Here is a 19,588-nt window from a genome sequence, read left to right on the forward strand (position 1 = left end):
GTATATTTTACTGAATTGGCCAAAACAGGTCACGTCGACAGTTGTGCTGTCAAGACAGCCCTAAAAATGGGGTATCTTCAGGACATCTCGTCAACATAACGTAAAATGGACACAGGTGTTGGTACCATGTGAATAACAGGGGATAATTACTACAGTTTTACCCTAAGCGGTATGTATTTGCTAGAAAATTAAAGACTCGAAAAACTGGTGCACTCAATTACCAAAATCAGAAATTGCAGAACAGTGGCTCCAAAGAGAATAACTTGGTATTTCCCATGTGTTACTTTTGAGCAGGGAGGGTCGCTCCAAAAAAAGCAGAGGGTTTCCAGCGCAGAGAGAAAACGCAGAAATGTGTATTTTGAAAGCAGCACTCCGCATCTTTCTTCTGCATTACCATCTGTGGTCCATAGGTGTCACCCCAAGCAAGGCAAGAAACGGCCATGCTCATCTGGGGGACTGAACACATCTTCCATTGCAGGAGCTGGAGCATCGTGGAGCGGGCTTGAAAGTAAGGAATAAAATAATTCATTCATGAACAGCCCCGCTGCCACCGGTCTTTGTTATGTCGCAAACAACGAGAGGAAGGAAAAAACGCTCTTAAAAATGGATGAAAAAGAGAAATGAAAGCAAACTTTCAGAAGAGCAATGAAGGTTTTCCAACCAGTGGCTCTGGTTTCTGGTAAGAACCACAGGTGCTGCCTTTGCACGGCCCTCTTCTCCCATACACTGGGCCTCGTCATCAAGCGGCGGGGCTTCATCTTCGATGAAGGGGGTAAGGAAGCGGCTGAGTGCGCTCCTGGGAGGGTGGGGGCATTAACAAGAGGCAGGATCTCGGAGAGAGAAAGGGAAGGCGGGAGTTAGGGTAGAGGTGGCGGAAGTGGGTGTAGTGTCAGCCGGGGGTGAATATCACTTGAGTAGGAGTGAGTGCAACAAGTGTCCAGACTCCCAGGAATCCCAGGGCGCTTCTAGCAACCCCCCCCCCCCCCACACACACACTCCAAATAAGACAGCTCCCTCTCAAACACCCCAAAGAAACAAAGCGCGAACAAAATGCTTAGGCGTCCAGACACGGACCCGCACACGTAAGAAATCGAGGTTCACAGCAGGAAACCTTGACCCGGGTCCATGACTGCTTCAGAAACAAGCCCAGGGCCGATGCGCCTGCTCTGGGTCTGCACGCACCCAGAGAGCCCCGGGGAGAGGGGGGCGCGAGTGGGGCGCTATCACCCCCTTTCATTTCAGGGGTAAACAACAATGAATCGCAGCTCTCACGCGCACTAGTAATTGCTTTTTCCTTTTCCACTAATAAGCTTTTCAGCAAAGGAAGCGTCGAGCTTCCTGTATTCCCCCTAAGTCTGCTCTTCGGCCCCTGCCTGGCCTGCTCTCCTGTTTGTCTCTGCCTTCCCCTCTCCTCTCGGTGCTGAACTTTCTAAAGTGACTTCTGCCTGGCCTGCTCTCCTGTTTGTCTCTGCCTTCCCCTCTGTGCTGAACTTTCTAGAGTGACTTCTGCCTGGCCTGCTCTCCTGTTTGTCTCTGCCTTCCCCTCTCTGTGCTGAACTTTCTAGAGTGACTTCTGCCTGGCCTGCTCTCCTGTTTGTCTCTGCCTTCCCCTCTGTGCTGAACTTTCTAAAGTGACTTCTGCCTGGCCTGCTCTCCTGTTTGTCTCTGCCTTCCCCTCTCTGTGCTGAACTTTCTAGAGTGACTTCTGCCTGGCCTGCTCTCCTGTTTGTCTCTGCCTTCCCCTCTGTGCTGAACTTTCTAGAGTGACTTCTGCCTGGCCTGGTCTCCTGTTTGTCTCTGCCTTCCCCTCTGTGCTGAACTTTCTGAAGTGACTTCTGCCTGGCCTGCTCTCCTGTTTGTCTCTGCCTTCCCCTCTGTGCTGAACTTTCTAGAGTGACTTCTGCCTGGCCTGCTCTCCTGTTTATCTCTGCCTTCCCCTCTCGGTGCTGAACTTTCTAGAGTGACTTCTGCCTGGCCTGGTCTCCTGTTTGCCTCTGCCTTCCCCTCTCTGTGCTGAACTTTCTAAAGTGACTTCTGCCTGGCCTGCTCTCCTGTTTGTCTCTGCCTTCCCCTCTGTGCTGAACTTTCTAGAGTGACTTCTGCCTGGCCTGCTCTCCTGTTTGTCTCTGCCTTCCCCTCTGTGCTGAACTTTCTAAAGTGACTTCTGCCTGGCCTGCTCTCCTGTTTGCCTCTACCTTCCCCTCTCGGTGCTGAACTTTCTAGAGTGACTTCTGCCTGGCCTTCTCTCCTGTTTGTCTCTGCCTTCCCCTCTCCTCTCGGTGCTGAACTTTCTAAAGTGACTTCTGCCTGGCCTGCTCTCCTGTTTGTCTCTGCCTTCCCCTCTGTGCTGAACTTTCTAGAGTGACTTCTGCCTGGCCTGCTCTCCTGTTTGTCTCTGCCTTCCCCTCTGTGCTGAACTTTCTAAAGTGACTTCTGCCTGGCCTGGTCTCCTGTTTGCCTCTACCTTCCCCTCTCGGTGCTGAACTTTCTAGAGTGACTTCTGCCTGGCCTGGTCTTCTGTTTGCCTCTGCCTTCCCCTCTCTGTGCTGAACTTTCTAGAGTGACTTCTGCCTGGCCTGCTCTCCTGTTTGTCTCTGCCTTCCCCTCTGTGCTGAACTTTCTAAAGTGACTTCTGCCTGGCCTGCTCTCCTGTTTGTCTCTGCCTTCCCCTCTGTGCTGAACTTTCTAAAGTGACTTCTGCCTGGCCTGCTCTCCTGTTTGTCTCTGCCTTCCCCTCTGTGCTGAACTTTCTAGAGTGACTTCTGCCTTGCCTGCTCTCCTGTTTATCTCTGCCTTCCCCTCTCGGTGCTGAACTTTCTAGAGTGACTTCTGCCTGGCCTGCTCTCCTGTTTGTCTCTGCCTTCCCCTCTCTGTGCTGAACTTTCTAAAGTGACTTTTGCCTGGCCTGCTCTCCTGTTTGTCTCTGCCTTCCCCTCTGTGCTGAACTTTCTAAAGTGACTTCTGCCTGGCCTGCTCTCCTGTTTGTCTCTGCCTTCCCCTCTGTGCTGAACTTTCTAAAGTGACTTCTGCCTGGCCTGCTCTCCTGTTTGTCTCTGCCTTCCCCTCTGTGCTGAACTTTCTAAAGTGACTTCTGCCTGGCCTGCTCTCCTGTTTGTCTCTGCCTTCCCCTCTCTGTGCTGAACTTTCTAAAGTGACTTCTGCCTGGCCTGCTCTCCTGTTTATCTCTGCCTTCCCCTCTCTGTGCTGAACTTTCTAGAGTGACTTCTGCCTGGCCTGCTCTCCCGTTTGTCTCTGCCTTCCCCTCTCTGTGCTGAACTTTCTAGAGTGACTTCCGCCTGGCCTGCTCTCCTGTTTGTCTCTGCCTTCCCCTCTCTGTGCTGCAGTTTCTAAAGTGACTTCTGCCTGGCCTGCTCTCCTGTTTGTCTCTGCCTTCCCCTCTGTGCTGAACTTTCTAAAGTGACTTCTGCCTGGCCTGCTCTCCTGTTTGTCTCTGCCTTCCCCTCTGTGCTGAACTTTCTAAAGTGACTTCTGCCTGGCCTGCTCTCCTGTTTGTCTCTGCCTTCCCCTCTCTGTGCTGAACTTTCTAGAGTGACTTCTGCCTGGCCTGCTCTCCTGTTTGTCTCTGCCTTCCCCTCTCTGTGCTGAACTTTCTAGAGTGACTTCTGCCTGGCCTGCTCTCCTGTTTGCCTCTGCCTTCCCCTCTCTGTGCTGAAGTTTCTAAAGTGACTTCTGCCTGGCCTGCTCTCCTGTTTGTCTCTGCCTTCCCCTCTGTGCTGAACTTTCTAGAGTGACTTCTGCCTGGCCTGCTCTCCTGTTTGTCTCTGCCTTCCCCTCTGTGCTGAACTTTCTAGAGTGACTTCTGCCTGGCCTGGTCTCCTGTTTGTCTCTGCCTTCCCCTCTGTGCTGAACTTTCTAAAGTGACTTCTGCCTGGCCTGCTCTCCTGTTTGTCTCTGCCTTCCCCTCTGTGCTGAACTTTCTAGAGTGACTTCTGCCTGGCCTAGTCTCCTGTTTGTCTCTGCCTTCCCCTCTCTGTGTTGAACTTTCTAGAGTGACTTCCAGGCAGGGCCGACCGTCACATTCTGGCAGTGTGGGCAAGGGCAGGGTATGTATGGGTAGCGGGGCATCTCCCTTGCGCTTGGTTTCCCACTTTTACCCAAGGGAAGGACACCATATGACGGAGGCACCCAGGACGTGAAAGGCCCCAAAACTGCTCAGTGAGCAAGTAGGTCTAGCTGCCTACTAATCATTCCGACTGACATACTCCAGTCTTACCTTGCTAAGACGTGAGCTTGGGAATCCAGCTTTAATACACCTTGCCTTAGAGTGGTGAACACCAATAGTGCTGAGTGATAGTCGACAATGGTGTATGTTTTTTTTACATCACCACTCTACAGTCGGCCAACAACAACCTGCAATGGAGTTCAGCAACAGCCCGCAGTGGTGGCCGACGGCAGGTTTGCATGTGGTCTGGGGCCTATGTATTAGAGGCCCTTACCTTTCAAGGCTTGCAGTCAGCCTACTGCCTCTGAATATCTGTGTCACAAGAGGAGTTTATCACACCAAAATTCCCACACAGGATAGGCCCTTCCACACATTTGTCTCTCTAGTCACCTTTCCTGCCTATAATAGGATCATGCATATGACAATAACTCCTCCTCTAGGACACCACACTGTTTAGATTCTGCAACCTGTCCACCGCAACACGATCAGAGCATAGCTCCAACCCTCATGAACTACGCTCCCTCTATCCACACACCGCTCTAACTACTTATCCATGAACTTGCCCGCAACTTTCCCTGGCAAGGATTTTGCAGTGCAATGGAGTTCAGCAACAGCCCACAGTAATGGCCGACAGCAGGTTTCCATGATGTCTGGGGCCTATGTAACGGAGACCCTTACCTTTCAAGGCTTCCAGTCAGCCTACGGCCTCTGAATATCTGTCACAAGAGGAGTTTATCACACCCAACATTCCCACACAGGAAACCCTCTATCCACACATCGCTCTAACTACTCATCCATGAACTTGCCCGCAACTTTCCCTGGCAAGGATTTTGCAGTGCAATGGAGTTCAGCAACAGCCCACAGTAATGGCCGACAGCAGGTTTCCATGATGTCTGGGGCCTATGTAATGGAGACCATTACCTTTCAAGGCTTCCAGTCAGCCTACTGCCTCTGAATATCTGTCACAAGAGGAGTTTATCACAACCAACATTCCCACACAGGAAACCCTCTATCCACACACCGCTCTAACTACTCATCCATGAACTTTCCCGCAACTTTCCCTGGTGAGGATTTTGCAATGCTACTCATCACATAAATCAGTGACCCTGTGTGGTTTCTGGACAATGACAGATGGTTGTGGCATAATACGTTTGCCTGGTGGTCAGCACTATTCATTAGCCATGTCTGACAGTTCGTTAAGTTGACTTGCACGAGCTCTGTGTGGTTGGTCAACAATTACCCTGTTGGGTAGGCGGTTCTGTGGTTAACTGACAATAGCCTAGTAGAATTTGCAGCCCTGTATGTTTAGCCAGCAATGGCTCTGTGTCGTAGGTCTTTAACGTCTTTATTAGGCTGGTCGAACAGCTTCCGCAAGACACTCTGATTCTCCAAGCGATCCGCTGCGCCAGTAGTGTTTATGCCAAGAATCTTCATGTTTAATTACTGTCCTTAAAACAGTGCCTATAAGGAAATTACAGAAGTGGACACAGCTTGCTATTGCATTGGAGGATGCCAGCGAGTACGGAAGACCTCCTTCCTGTCTATTCTGTCATAAGAGAACTGCACAGAGTCTGCAATTTACCTCGGACTGGGCCCAGAAAGACAGAGAACCCACTCGACATATGTGGAGCAGATTACGGGGGAGCACAGGCAGATGGACAAACATACAGAGGTGAAGTCATTTGCTCTCGACTCCTGCATAGCTCGTGACAAGAATAGTCTCCTCTTAATTAGAAGCTGCCTACACCAGGCTGGGCTCTTCGGCATGGTTAAGCCAAGACAATAAAAGAGCCACTAATGGAGAAAGCTGATGCAAGAGGGCTCTGTAGACCTGACCTTGCACACATAGGGAGCCATGACAAGTCACTCAGCCACTGGCCTTCCCTTTAGGAATAAGTTAGGCTCGATTCCTCCTTTGAACTAACAATCCACATCATCTATGCACAGGAAAGAATCCATTTGGCTGAGGTGGAACATAGCTCGATAATTTGAAGAGGTGAAACCCAGGGCCTACGGTGTGACGAGATCAACAAATAAGGTGGCGTCTCATCCAAAGGCAGAGATGCTAAACATTTGAAGGAAGAAATCAAGAGGTGTGCACATGTAATGTGAGAGGGTAACAGTGTTAGATTGTTGTCCTCTAGAAGATGTTTAGAGGTCCCATATTTCATTGGCGCAAGAGATCGGATTTGAAAGAAACTTCGTTATAAGCTTTAAAAGGGGATGTGGTGAGCATAAGAGCATGTAGTTATATATGAATGGATTGACTAGTTATGATGCAAAATGATTAAAGTAACAAGCATTGGCATAGCCAATAGGTCTCGCCTTTGGGACCTTATAAGTGTTTAGCCATGCAACAGTTGCATAACTAAATACTTATAAGGTCCCAAAAGCGAGACCTAGTGGCTATGCAAAGCGGCCGTGCGGCCGCGAAAGTGATCGCGATCACGATTAAACATCAAAGCGGCCGTAAACCGTAAGTAATCGCGGTAAAGCGCGGCGTGCGCGCCCGCGCACAAGCACTGTAGCTCTAGGCTGGCCTGGTAGCACTTTTTGGAGCCCTCTCAATAAGTCTCGCCAGACCAGTGCATGCGCTGGGTCAGGCGAGACCTAAAAAGTACGGATCATTGTGATGGTCAATAGAACACAGTAAGATAAATAAAATGGAGCTGCTCAAAGTTGTTATTGCAAGTCACAATATACGGTTTCTGGAATTGTGTGTGTGTGTGTGTGCCCTGTAGGATTAAGTGGAAGTTTGCCACAAATTGGCAGGAGCACAGTGAGGGAGGCCTTCTTCCAAGTAGTCACTAACTTTGCACATCTGTGTCCTTACCGGTTGTGGGCGACCAGCTGGCCCGGCAGCAGGTATTAGTATACAAGAATGGAAGGGTGTGTTCTCACTAGTCTGTAGATATATGTAAAACCAGGCAGCAGACAGATATAGCTTGCGTTTGACAGTCCCTTTGAGGTAGGCGTGATTGAGGTGCGCTTGAGAAGTGCCCCCGTTGCCATTAGGATGTTGTTTGCATCCCTGCTGCTTAAGGATACCAAGGGAAACCTTGCCGAAAAGAGAGCACATTACAATATTTCATCATGTATTAGTGAGTATATTTAGAGAATATGAGAAAGAAGGCAATGTGAAGTAGCTTGACAATTGTGCTTCGTGCTATGATGGAGGATTAAGCTGCCTGCATCAAAGTCAGTAATATATTCTGAATAGGAAAGCCCTATACTATACTAGTAAACAATATAGCAGAGTACACCTTACACAACATTGTCCCCACATACACCTTACACAACATTGGCCCCACGTACACCTTACACAACATTGGCCCCACGTACCCATAAACCTCTACAAACCTATCAGACACCTCCGCTCAGCTTGACTCCTACACCTACACACACCTAAACACCCCCCCACCCTCCCCAGATCTGGCAGTTGTCCCTTCCCTTCTCCTAAGGCCTGAAATAACCTGCCCCCTGCCCGTCAGTCTCGGCCTCTGTTCTTGAAATCTGCAAGAAACTGAAGATCTGGGTCTTCACCCAGTCCTGCCCCTGGCTCGGCCTATGGAACTCCTGCTTCAGCACCAGGATACTCTCTCGGGTGAGGTGTGCACCATACAAATACACATAATATAACATACTGCCATCTGAGAGGCTCATATGATTGTTCGACTGTAAGAACAATAGGGCTAAAAACTGAAACATTAACACCAGCCTCTATCAAATCCATGCCATGATAGTTTCATAGCCAGGGTAATCACAGCAGCATAGAGTTTGAAGGCGCTCTCAAACTTTTGATACAAGCTCTCAAACCCTGATTTGCCCAAGAGAGGTAAACCCAATGTGCTACTGAAAGTCAGACCAGAATGAACCACCCTGGAGGACAGACACCCAATCAGTGGGATGAATATCTAAAAAGAAAGCATTCAATACTCTTACTTCAGCCTGACCCAATCACTCAAGTAAGGTGTGCCAAAGGCTGTGGAAGTTAAGGTCTGGTCTTTGTGCTGGGCAGGAGGATAAGCAAGAGCGCACAGGGATGCAGCTCAATCCATGGGGACCGAACAAGAGGTTCTCTCGGATATTCACAAACACTGCATTTGCCTAAATACAGTGGGTCCCTGTGCAGACTCTGAACAGTAACTGGGGAATCTGGCTCCACAAACAAGTCTTGTGCTCTTAGTTGCCTTAACTGTCTCTCCCACGGACCCTAACCCGTGGTCATGGAACAACGGTGTGTCAATATTTCCAGAAGATACACAACGAAGATTGTAAAGGAAGAGATCTGCTGTGTAACAATTAAACCGAATGACTCCACTTATTTGAGGGTAGCCAACAGTTGCTTTTGTCTAGAAAGGTAAAAGCAACTGTAGGATATCACTTGACGTACTACACTTAAATAACATCCTTGTTCAATCAAGATGGTAGCTTTCTCCTGACTTGCTACCAGATTAGCTTGCTTAAAAGACCAGTGGAAACAAAGATTTTAAAAAATCAAACCAATAATTACTTCAAATAAAAACAGCAGGAATTTTAAGCTAGTCCAGTTTGTTCACCGAACATCAGAAATCCGACACACAGCTGATAAGCCAACAGAACGTCAAGAAAGTCAAAAGGTCACTCACACAAACCTGGAATGAAGGGTGGAAAGGAGGGGTCGCTATTTTGCTTTCTTCCAAGGATGACCCTTTTCGAAATCCGTGCTGGAGGGTACATGAATGTCACAGGAGTGAAGGAAACACCAACCAGCACCAAAAAACACCAAAAGAATTGAGAAGATGGCAACATGAGGCATTCAGATGTTAAGGCTGAAATTTCTAGCTAACAAGAATGCAAGGACTACCAGCTTTATTAAATATATTACAAAAGACAAGAGAATGAGTAATCACAAGCATCAGAACACAGGAGGCAAGAAGTAAAAATAAAACAGAGGGGTAAGGAGGTACAGCAATAGTAACAATGGGGCAACCTTATAGCTTAGACTCCTTATTTAGGCGGCAAGCATGTAATGTTATACTTTTTCAGTGCACCTACACCAAAGCTTCTTGGTGCTATAGGACAATACAACAGGCATAAAAACAGGAATAAAACAAAGGATTTAGAGTGATCCTTCAAGAGGCTATTTGGAGGTTGACTATACATGTCTTGAGTTTTTTTCTGAAGATAGTTAGGGAAGCAGTCTCTCTAGTACAAGAGGGAAGATGTTCTATTCTTTCCTGGCCACAGCCGAATAAACTGTCGCCTAACAGAGCAGCTTTAGTTCTAGGGATAGCCCATAAACGTTTACCTGACGAACGCAGAGTTTGGATGGGACGGAGGGTACAACTGGAATTCAGCCACTATGAATGCTGTGGAGGCTGCATAAATGGTACGATGCATAATAACCAGGGGGTTGAAAAACAATGTGTTGTCTAAAAGGAAGCCAATGAGGGGTCACAGAATGGGTGTAATATGGTCCCATAGTCTGGATCCTGTTATTAGCCTTACAGCAGCGTTTCGTACGAGTTGGAGAAGTAGGAGCAATTGCAGGCTAGACAAATGGACTCTTCATAATCTAAAGGGAATTGTATAAGAGCCTTTGTTACTGTGATATGGTGAGTAGGGTCCATGTAATGTAGAATCTTTTTCAACCTAATATGTCAAAAAACAGGAACTAGTAACTTCTGGGTTTCACTGGCTGTGGAAGATGAGTGATGTTACCCGACTGCCATCTTGGAATGGAGTAAGCCTGATAGATGGTAGTGAGTATGTGGCGCACATGATCAGTTCCAACCTTGCTGGCATGCTGGATGCCTACATTCCATCCGTACTGCTCACATGCAGAAAAATGCCGCATTGTTGGTATGCCGGCAGGAGGATCCCAAACAGACCCAGAAGCACAGAACTAAGGGCCATCCCCCTGCAGGAGTGAATCTTTCAGGCCAGGCCCAGCCCATGGCAACAAGGAAACACTGTATAACATCTAAAGAGAATGGCAGAGAAATGACGGGCTTAGCAAACTCTGATACCTACCAGAAAAGGCACACAATTTAGACTTCTGCTGTCTTGGAACGTATACCTATCTACCATACAGATGCACAGACTGTGCGTGTGTGACGAGCCCTTGTAGAGAGGCTGTGTATTCTTTGGGACATAGTGAGATCTAGGGGATGCATGTAGCCCTGCTGGTATGGATTTGCGGCACGGATTGTTATTTTATTTTCTGCATCAAAAACCAATGCCCACGCCTGCCCGGGAAGAAAGACGCCACCCTGAGTCGCCGCTGCATCCTGCCTAGCAGCTCCATTGATCTGCTACACACTTGGTGCCTTCAAAGTTGTTTATGATCAATATGCAAATTGCTCAGGGCATTGATCTGGTATTAATTTTCAATTAGAGAACCCACAAGGGGTCTCGCCAGGTCAATACTGAACAAATCCGAGGGAAGAGTGCCGTGTCAGACTGACAAGTTGCTCTGGGGTTAGGAATCCCACCATCTCCCAGATTTTCTAGTACTGGACGTCACTGGAGTGGGTGGAGGTCTTTCCTCGCAGTCCTTCTTAGGTCTGTCTGCACGTCTCTCCATTCGCACGCACGGACCCCTTGCGTCCTCGTAGTCTCCATATTCTGCTTAGTCACGGAACATCACCTCTGAGACTTCTCTTGGCAGGTAGCCATGGCTGGAGCTGGCAGCCAGTGCAGGCAGAAACAAAGCGAGAGGAAGACACATACATCACCATGCACAATCCCATGCACATTCCCATGCACGGAGCTCACTGAGATCAGGAGTGGCAGGGAGGGACAGCCCCCACTCTCACACAACATGAATGGAGTGATATAAAACGACACACTGCCTTTTACTGCATAACCTGCCCTTGAATCACACGATGTGTCTGCTGAGCCGCTAGAGCAACCCCCTCACAATGCTGCCACTTAGATGCTTTATCGGGGGCTTCCACCCTTGCATCACGCTGCCACCTTACAGTTGGCTCTGAAGTCCATGCATCACGTTGCCACTTGCTGTCATGATACGAACTCACTGTTATGTCGGCACAGCACCTGTATCACGCTGCACTTGCGGTTACCTCTCTCAGGCCTACTGTTAATGTATCCTGCTACCACTTGACCACACATCTCCTATTCCTGCTGCTTCTGCATAACACTGCCTCCAGTCGCATGTCGCTGTGGCCTGCAGTCCCTGCCACTCAGGTACATAAATCTAAGGCCTCCAGGCCCTGCATTACACTACTACTCACAGTCAACTCTGCACCACCCTATCACACTGCCACTCAGTCATGTCTCAGTCCCTGCACCCAACAGCCTCTCCTCAAACATTTCATGCTTGAAGCTTCTACACCATACTACCACCTGTGCACCTGAGCAGCAGGCGTCAGGGACAAGTGACCAATGCTACATGTGTCCAAGACCTGCTGCCCCCACTCGAGGATGTGTCTCCAAAGCCTGCTGATTCCTCATCATGCTGCACTTCGGGCACTCATTTCCACAACGCAACATCATGACTCTAGCATACACTTTGAAGGCATCGAGGACATATGCAAGTCAACGTATCACCAAGCTTGCCGCCAGGGCATTGCACTCCAATCCAGGCTTGCATCTACACCCATGAATCATGCTACCACATATGTTTGCATCTCCAAGGCTTGCCATCGCTGCATCATGTCACACGTGCACCTTCCGGTTACAGGGACACCATGCAGGCCAAAATACCTCGTTGACAGTTTTATGAATTAGCTTGCAGGCCCCATAAAACCCAAAGTTTTGGGGCTCAGACAGCACATGCCCCACTCTGTTTTTACCCAGATGAATCGGCACCAGGGGAAACTTAGAACACCTTTCCTACCGTCCTGGAACACAAGAGGGTCCAAGACAGCACATTACTGGATGCAAAATATTCAATTCTGATAAGCAATAGTCTTGGCAAAGACGTGAGGCATTTTAGGGACACCTCAACAATCATTTCCAATAACTTTACTGCTGGTAGCAGCTGCTCCTACAGTCATTCCCAACGCCCAGCAATTCTGGACAGAAGAGGTGTCCAGCCCTGCTGCACAGGGATGCGCCCTTATGGGCTCCAAGGCAGCTGGTGATGGATCGGTGTGCCAGGCAGCCCTGCCACTCAGCATAAACCAGCACATTAGCTACTACGCATAATTGGATTATGGATAACATTAATTAGTGAGCAGCTCATTAATGACCAAGATCTATAGCGTTCCATTGATCAGCGGGGCTTGTTAGCTGGCCTCCGATCCAATGGCGGATGTTACAAGCTCTCATATTGGCAGAGCAATCACAGCAATCAATCCCAGGCCAGCAGCTGCCACACCAGCCTTTCTAGTTTACCAGGATCCTCTGCCTGTGGCATGGGGACACTCTAAGTGCCACACGCCTAGCGCCACAATCCGGCACACGCTCTCAAACTACAGCAGAGGCGATGGGAGGAGAGCATCAGACAGGCCTGGGCGAAATTTCGCTTACACCTGCAGTAATCTCGCGTAATTTTCTACATTTGACGTTATGACAGTTAGGTCAGAAGTGGGAGATTACTTCATTGCACTACGTTGCATAATTGAGACTTTGTGTAAAAATCCTATTGCGGGAGCACAGGGAGAACGTTAAAGAACTGAGCCTAAGAGTCTGTTGTTCGTACGATGTGCAATTTTGCATTTTTTCTTTTCAGCATAAATGAATGCAAGAATGCATTACGTGCTAAAAACAGTGCCAAATGCAGAAGCTGGCATTTCGCACAATAATGTCTAATTTTGCAGAATTTTTTGAGAATTTTGCAGAATTTACACAAACAACATTTCACCCAGGCCTAGTATAAAGGTGTGCAGCTGTGACCTCATGGTGGCGAAACCAGTGGTGGAGGGGTGTAAGAAGTTCTCCCCGAACTGAGCATGTTCTCCTTATGACCACACCTATGAGAATGTTCTCCGAGTGGAGGTGGTGGATCAAAAAAGGTAAATTTATGAAACAAGGTCTGGGGCAGGAAGAAACTATCGAGAGTTAGAGGTAGCAACATCGAAATAGTCCATCTTCTCTTTGAGAACTCAGCAACCCCCACCTACATTCACACGCTGTGTAACCTATGACCCTGTACAGTACTTGTCTGCCTTTTGGCTAGATTTGCACTGTGCACATACCACATACGTACATATATATCTAGGCCCTGTATGGTGCTCCTTAGATCGCCAGCTCCTGGTAGGGATGTGACCAAGGGATGGGCAGACTGCCCACGCCTGGCGATTCTCATCAGACTTCAAATTCTGAGCTTCTATCCCACTATTGGTCAGCAACGTGTACAACATAGACGTGCTCTGAAACTCAGAACGGTCTCCACCACTCCACTTACTCCCAAACTAACTCATTCATTCTTCGATTCAATTACAGATTCAATAACCATCTAATTTACTCTGTCTCTCCACTTTCGTTCCCGCTTCCCTACTGGAACCAGGATACACGCTGCGAATTGTGATCTGGCTGGGCAGCTGCAGCACAGGGCAACTTAGCCGATGCTATTGGGTGCTGGACTGAAAACCGGTAGATGCATTTCTAAATAAAGAGAATTACACCCACAAAAGTACTTTTAAAACTAATTAGACCCATTTCCAAAGTGCTCTCCTCGCAGGGTTGCTGGGCTGGTGTCTTTTTTGCTCAGAACTTACTTAGAGGAAAAGCACCCCCCTCCTACGGTAATTACCGCTTTTCTCCTTCAAACTCCCAACTGGAGATCAATGAAGCATTTTAAGACTCATTGATTTACAATTAGCCAGGCTTTCTCACTAGAGCCTTTTTAAGGAGGAAATTTGCTTTTTCTTGCAGGTCTTTGCAATCTGAACATTTTTTAGGAGGGTGGGGGGGTCAGAGGGGGAGCGTTGGGTGTAAAGAGCGATTTTTTCTTTGGTCTATGTTTCTAATGGGACAAAAGAACAACTGGATAGAGGTTTGGGAGAGGGTTGACGGAAACCAAAGTCCAGATGGGAGTGCACAGAGGACGCCAGCTATGTCACAGAAGCATCATTATTACCCAAGATATTTTGGTAGCGCATGCACAATCTGTGGCAAGATATATTGTGGCTCATCAAGAACATACTAGGGCATAAAATGCCTGCCCATTGCTTACCATTGGTTGGCTTTCCTTGTCACTCAATCTTTTGTTTGTCCCTGCATGGAGCATTGCATCTTTACATCTCTTTTGACTGGTTGCCTTTGCAGCTTCCATTGCTTGATTTTAAAGAACGTTTTTCTTTTGTGTTAAGCGCTTCATGGGAGTGCATGTTTTACAACCTGTCTACTTTGTGTACTTCTCTCTCCCTACACTCTGCGTTGTTTTGTTGCACGCCTGCTTATCCTCCCGCCCCTCCATATTGCACGTGCCTGTGTACTTCTCCACACTGTTTCCCTCACACGTGTCCATTTTGCTTCCCCTCACTCAGCGCCTTCCTTTTCTTTTGCCTGTTGTTGCTTCCCCCTGACATGCACCCATCATGTTTCTTACTTGGACTCCTGTTTTGCTTACGCCCAACTCCTGCCCTCCACGTATTGCTTCTGCGCCTTCCACAATACCCCTTTGCTGCTTCTGCATGCCCCCACAGCCCTCCCCTGTGTTATTTATATGGACAGTTTTGCTTCAGCGCCCCCCGTTGCTTCCACTCCACCCACTTTTAAATAAAACAATTTTGCACGTCTTATTTTCTTTTTAGTTACTGATCCAACTAGCACCCTTATGCATCAAGCCAAAATCCAGTCGGTAAAATACCGATTCCTTATTAGCTCCCGGTATTAAGTAGAAAATACCCAATCCCAATGCATCAACCCAAAAGCAGAAATCGGTATTTAAGGAATCCTTAAATAGCGATTCTTTAAATAGGGATTCCTTAAATACCGATTCCTTAAATAGCTCTTGCATTTAAGGAATCCCAAAGTGAGATTCCTTAAATGCAATGCATCAAAGTTAAAAAATTAGCGATTTCGCTAATAAGGGGAGCAAATTACCATGAAGATGAACTGCATGGTAATTTGCAAAAACTTTGAAAAATGCACTTTTGTGCATTTTTCAAAGTGTCATGTTGCGCACACACATGCCCTTAGAGCATGTGTGTGTGCAACATATGTGCACATATCATTTTCAGGGGTGCAACAGGGTGTCCTTTTGACACCCTGGCACCCTTGAAAGTGCTCCAGCTATTAGCGATTCGGTAATACCGAATCGCTAATACAGAATGGCTTTACATTCATTCCTATGGGCCTCCAAGCCCATAGGAATGAATGGGTAGGTATTCCTTATTACCGATTCGGTATTACCGATTCGGTAATAAGGAATGTTAAGGAATCGCTATTTGAATAGCGATTCCTACATGCATAGCCTTTTGCTATTCCTTATTAGCGATTCCTTATTTTTCGCTAATAAGGAATCGCAAATGCTGATGTTGATGCATATGCCCCTAAATCCGTAACTAAAAAGAAAAAGAGAAAAGCCAGTAGGTCTCAAAGGTGAAAACCGTTGGCTTTACCAGTGCTTGTGCATAGTGCAGTTAAGCCACGAAACTTAAGAAAGGGAGACTGTAGACATATAGGAAAGAGTTGCGAGGTAGCCACGGGAAGTCTGAGACTAAATAGGACCTCTAATTGCTATATAGGTAGACAAAAGCAAACCGGCTAACCCAAGTCATCCTGTTCTGAAAACACTTCAACATATATTACCCCCCCTTACTCCCCCATCCCCTTCGTTTGCTTATTGGGCGAGGCTACTAACTACTTTGCAGCCATGAGTTGTGATCCCAACTTGCCTGGATTACGGAAACATCCTTTTTTAGGAGCAAATAAGGATGTTATTCGCAAACTGCAGGTTGTGCAAAATGCTGCTGCTCGTTTGCTTTGCCGGATCCCTAAAACAACCCCGGTCTCAAGTTCCCTGCGTGAACTCCACTGGTTGAAAGTGGAAAATCGCATTAAATGTAAAACTCTAACGTATATGTTTAAGATCAAAACAGGCAAGGCCCCTCAATATTTGAATTCTATTGCCAAACTTTACGTCCACTCTCGTTCTCTCTGGTCAGCAAATCAAGCAACATTTTCAGTCCCAAGGCATAGACTGGCCAGGGTGGGTGGTCGCTCTTTTTCAAACTTGGGCCCCACCTTGTGGAATTCTCTTCCTCTATTACTGAGGAATGAGACCAGTCTTGCTCATTTTCGCAGGACTTTAAAAACCTGGTTATTCAATCAATAGGTCTTATTTACCCTTCTTGGGTACATTCAGGCGGCGCCGGGAAACCCTTGGGTAGCTGTGCGCCTTACAAAAGCAAATAACATAACATAACAACTTCCTCACTTGGCTAAACTGTGTGATCCGTGTCAAACTATGTTACCTCCAGGCGCCTCCTTTTTTCTATCTTATCCAGTGTGAAACATTGTTGAAAAACACACAATAATTCTGTATAGAGTGTCCTACCTCCTAACCAAGTAACAGGCACTCAACTATCAGTGGGTTTTTAGAACTTAAACTATTTTAGGGCCATTTTCTCGGGATCTACAATATAAGTAAACGTATGCAAACATGTTGGGTACCTCACAGTTCTTGTACATTTATGGTAGCTCTGATGATATTTATACTACGCCTTATGTCACACAGGGATTTATTTATTTTGCTTCGGATTTGTACTTTTTGCCTATGGCTTTTGTTTGGAAAACCTGGTGCAGATTCAATACAGTTGTGTCGGACCTTCCTTCCTCAGCATGCCAGTTGTAGGGAGCACACAGTAGTTTCAATGCGGAGACTGCAAGTTCTCTCTACTGGCCAGGTTTCTAGGTACCATGTCTGCTATGGGGCTGCAAGGCTGCCTTTAATTCCCATTGGAAGACGCCGTCGAGTTGCATCTGCCTTTAATTCTCATTAGGAGACATGGTCTACCTCATAGCAGGTAGTGTGAAGGTTTGTACCGAATACAGTGTGCCTCTAAACTATCACAATCAATGAGGCCAATGTTCAGCCGGAGATAGTGCTTGTAAAGTCATGACTTTATTTTAAAGGTGGATCCACAGAAGAGTTAAATGGATGATCTCTGTAGAAATTACATTTCTCGGGAACACGTTACGATTACAAACAGATTTGAGGTTGTGTATTATTACAAAAAAATTGATGCTTCCGCTTATTAATTAATGGAGAAAAGTTTAACGTATTGGATACCTTAGTTATGCTCCTATATCTGGATCTTCATAAAATCTATGCTACTTCTAATGTTGCAAGGTTGACATACCAAGTCACTGTCAATATGACATGAGATGTAAGAGAAGTACCTTAACCTGTAACACTAATTGCAACAACTATTCCTCTTTCAAGCAAGTACCAATGGATGGCGGTCATTTTCTCTATGAAGTTTTAAGACAGGTGACGTGATAGTGATTCAAGTTGTCTGGTTCCACAGAGGACCCGTGCCTCTTGGTCAAGGACAGCAGCATCAGGCAATCAATAGTCGTCTCTATTTCCATTCTTACTGGTCATGGTAACGTTTTTCTTGTTCCCAGACCCTGCTGCCTCTTGAGTTTGCTGAGATTTAAGGGCAACATGTAGCAAGTTACATTGTGCAGCACACCCATGATCATGCGAGGGAAATTGCTCCATCATGGACAAAGCGGCTGAACTCTCCTGAGGTTCTCCTAGTCATCAGCAGACAGTTAAAGACTAGAGATGTCTCAAGAGCAGAGGATCCCTGAAGTCCATAGACCACAGTATAAAAACAGCTGAATTGAGGAATTAGCAGAGGAAAAATACATGGTTGGAAAGTGCTATACTACAGCTCTGAATGTCTCAATTCTTAAGCACTATGAAATGTAAAATAATAAAATAAAAAACAATAAAATAGTTTGAGGAAAGAAACCTAGTCTTTTATAGATTGGGGGGCTTAGAGCTTTGTTCTCACATTTCAAGATTATGATTGTTTTTTGGGTACAGATATTAGTCTACGCTTTAGAACATAAAGTCTGACAAAGATTGCTTAGTTCGAAATTCATGGAGCCAGCACTTTTGATTGACAGCGTGTTAATCTACCACTGGGCCTTCAATGACGGAATGGAAGTGGAAAACTGGGAAAGGTCCTAGGCGAAACACTGATAGTGACAGGGCAGATTCAATTGCAAGGAGAGAAGGATGGCTGTGTGCCAACACTACCGCATTTCCAGTGGCACTGGCCTGCATGAACAGTTCCTTACTTGCCACTGGACCACAGCTTTATTGGCAGCACCTAATATTTACAATTTCTGACACTTAATTTTATAATGGGGCGGTGTAGGACATTGCAAATTCTTGTGCTGCAGGACACACGGCACTACATGCTCACACGTTTAAAAATCAATTATGACAATATGGCATTTTTAACAATCCAACATATGATGTGGTACATACATGGCAAGATCTTCAGGCCCTTATTTACAATGCATTTATTTCCCTGTACATAGTAAAAATGTTGTCGAATAGGTGAAGGCGGTGCAGTGGTTACAGCCACGTGAAGTGGAACTGAGTGGTAATCAATGGGCAATCCAGTGGCAGTATATTACATATATTTTACATTACACTCTCACATTTTCGTTTTCACATCACACAACGGCACAGGGAGCAGAAGTCGGCCCGGGACCAGGGTTCGATTCCCGTCGCGGCAGGGTCTTGGGCCAAGGTCAGCGGACTCGACAATTCTCGCCTCGGTGCCTACTCTAACCATGGATCCCACTCAGCAACTCTGGGCAACAGCTTGCTTAATCTCCACTTACGGCCCCATCAGCGCCGGGGATGCTTGTCCTCACCTTGGAGATACCCAGTAGGGACCATCTCACAGGGAAAGCCAGGATGGGTTCCCCAGCGGTTTACAGCGCCGGGACGCCCCGTTGCTGGGGCAGCTGTGCGCTTTACAAGTCTACAACATTTACATTTATATGAAAATATTCACATTTCAGTATCAGTCTTGTGCATAACTACTGCTGTTTAAGCCTCTTTACTAAAATTACTTTTTTTTACCCCCCTTGCCTATCAATCTACAAAGTTATTGACCTGGCAGTCATGGCAAAGTGTACTTAGAATCACTCAAAAAGCACCCAATTTCCGTTTTTATCCACATTAAAAAATAAATACAGACAAGAAAATAAATGATTTTCTGTCTGTATTTATCTGTAAAAATCAGTAAAAACGTTAAACACGGAGCCTTAGATATGAGTAATATTGAAATACCTCTGGGGTTGAAGACAGCTGAGGGTGGCAAGGGAAGACGAGAATATTTTACAGGAGGGAAAGGGGAAGATATGAATACTGCTGAGGAGTGGGGCTTTATGGTGAAATTTACATTCAGAAAGGATGCAAAGAGTGGAGGGGCAGAAGAGATATGCCAAAGAAACATAAATACACTAGGGCTACAA

General features: G+C 46.7%; 1 protein-coding gene across 3 annotated transcripts in view; it reads right to left on the bottom strand.

The window, feature by feature from the left end:
- ZFHX3 (zinc finger homeobox 3) overlaps nucleotides 1–19,588 on the bottom strand; it is a 338,436-nt gene that overhangs the window by 92,734 nt on the left and 226,114 nt on the right. For 2 of the 3 annotated variants that reach the window (XM_085638005.1, XM_085638004.1), the window contains one exon: nucleotides 8,818–8,889. The exons of the other annotated variant lie outside the window; for it this stretch is intronic. In XM_085638005.1, coding sequence (XP_085494131.1) covers nucleotides 8,818–8,889 — 72 coding nt within the window. The remainder of the gene's footprint in view (nucleotides 1–8,817; nucleotides 8,890–19,588) is intronic. 3 annotated transcript variants of the gene reach the window in all.

The sequence above is a fragment of the Triturus cristatus genome, chromosome 12, assembly GCF_964204655.1.
Source record: "Triturus cristatus chromosome 12, aTriCri1.1, whole genome shotgun sequence".
Classification (NCBI taxonomy): domain Eukaryota; kingdom Metazoa; phylum Chordata; class Amphibia; order Caudata; family Salamandridae; genus Triturus; species Triturus cristatus.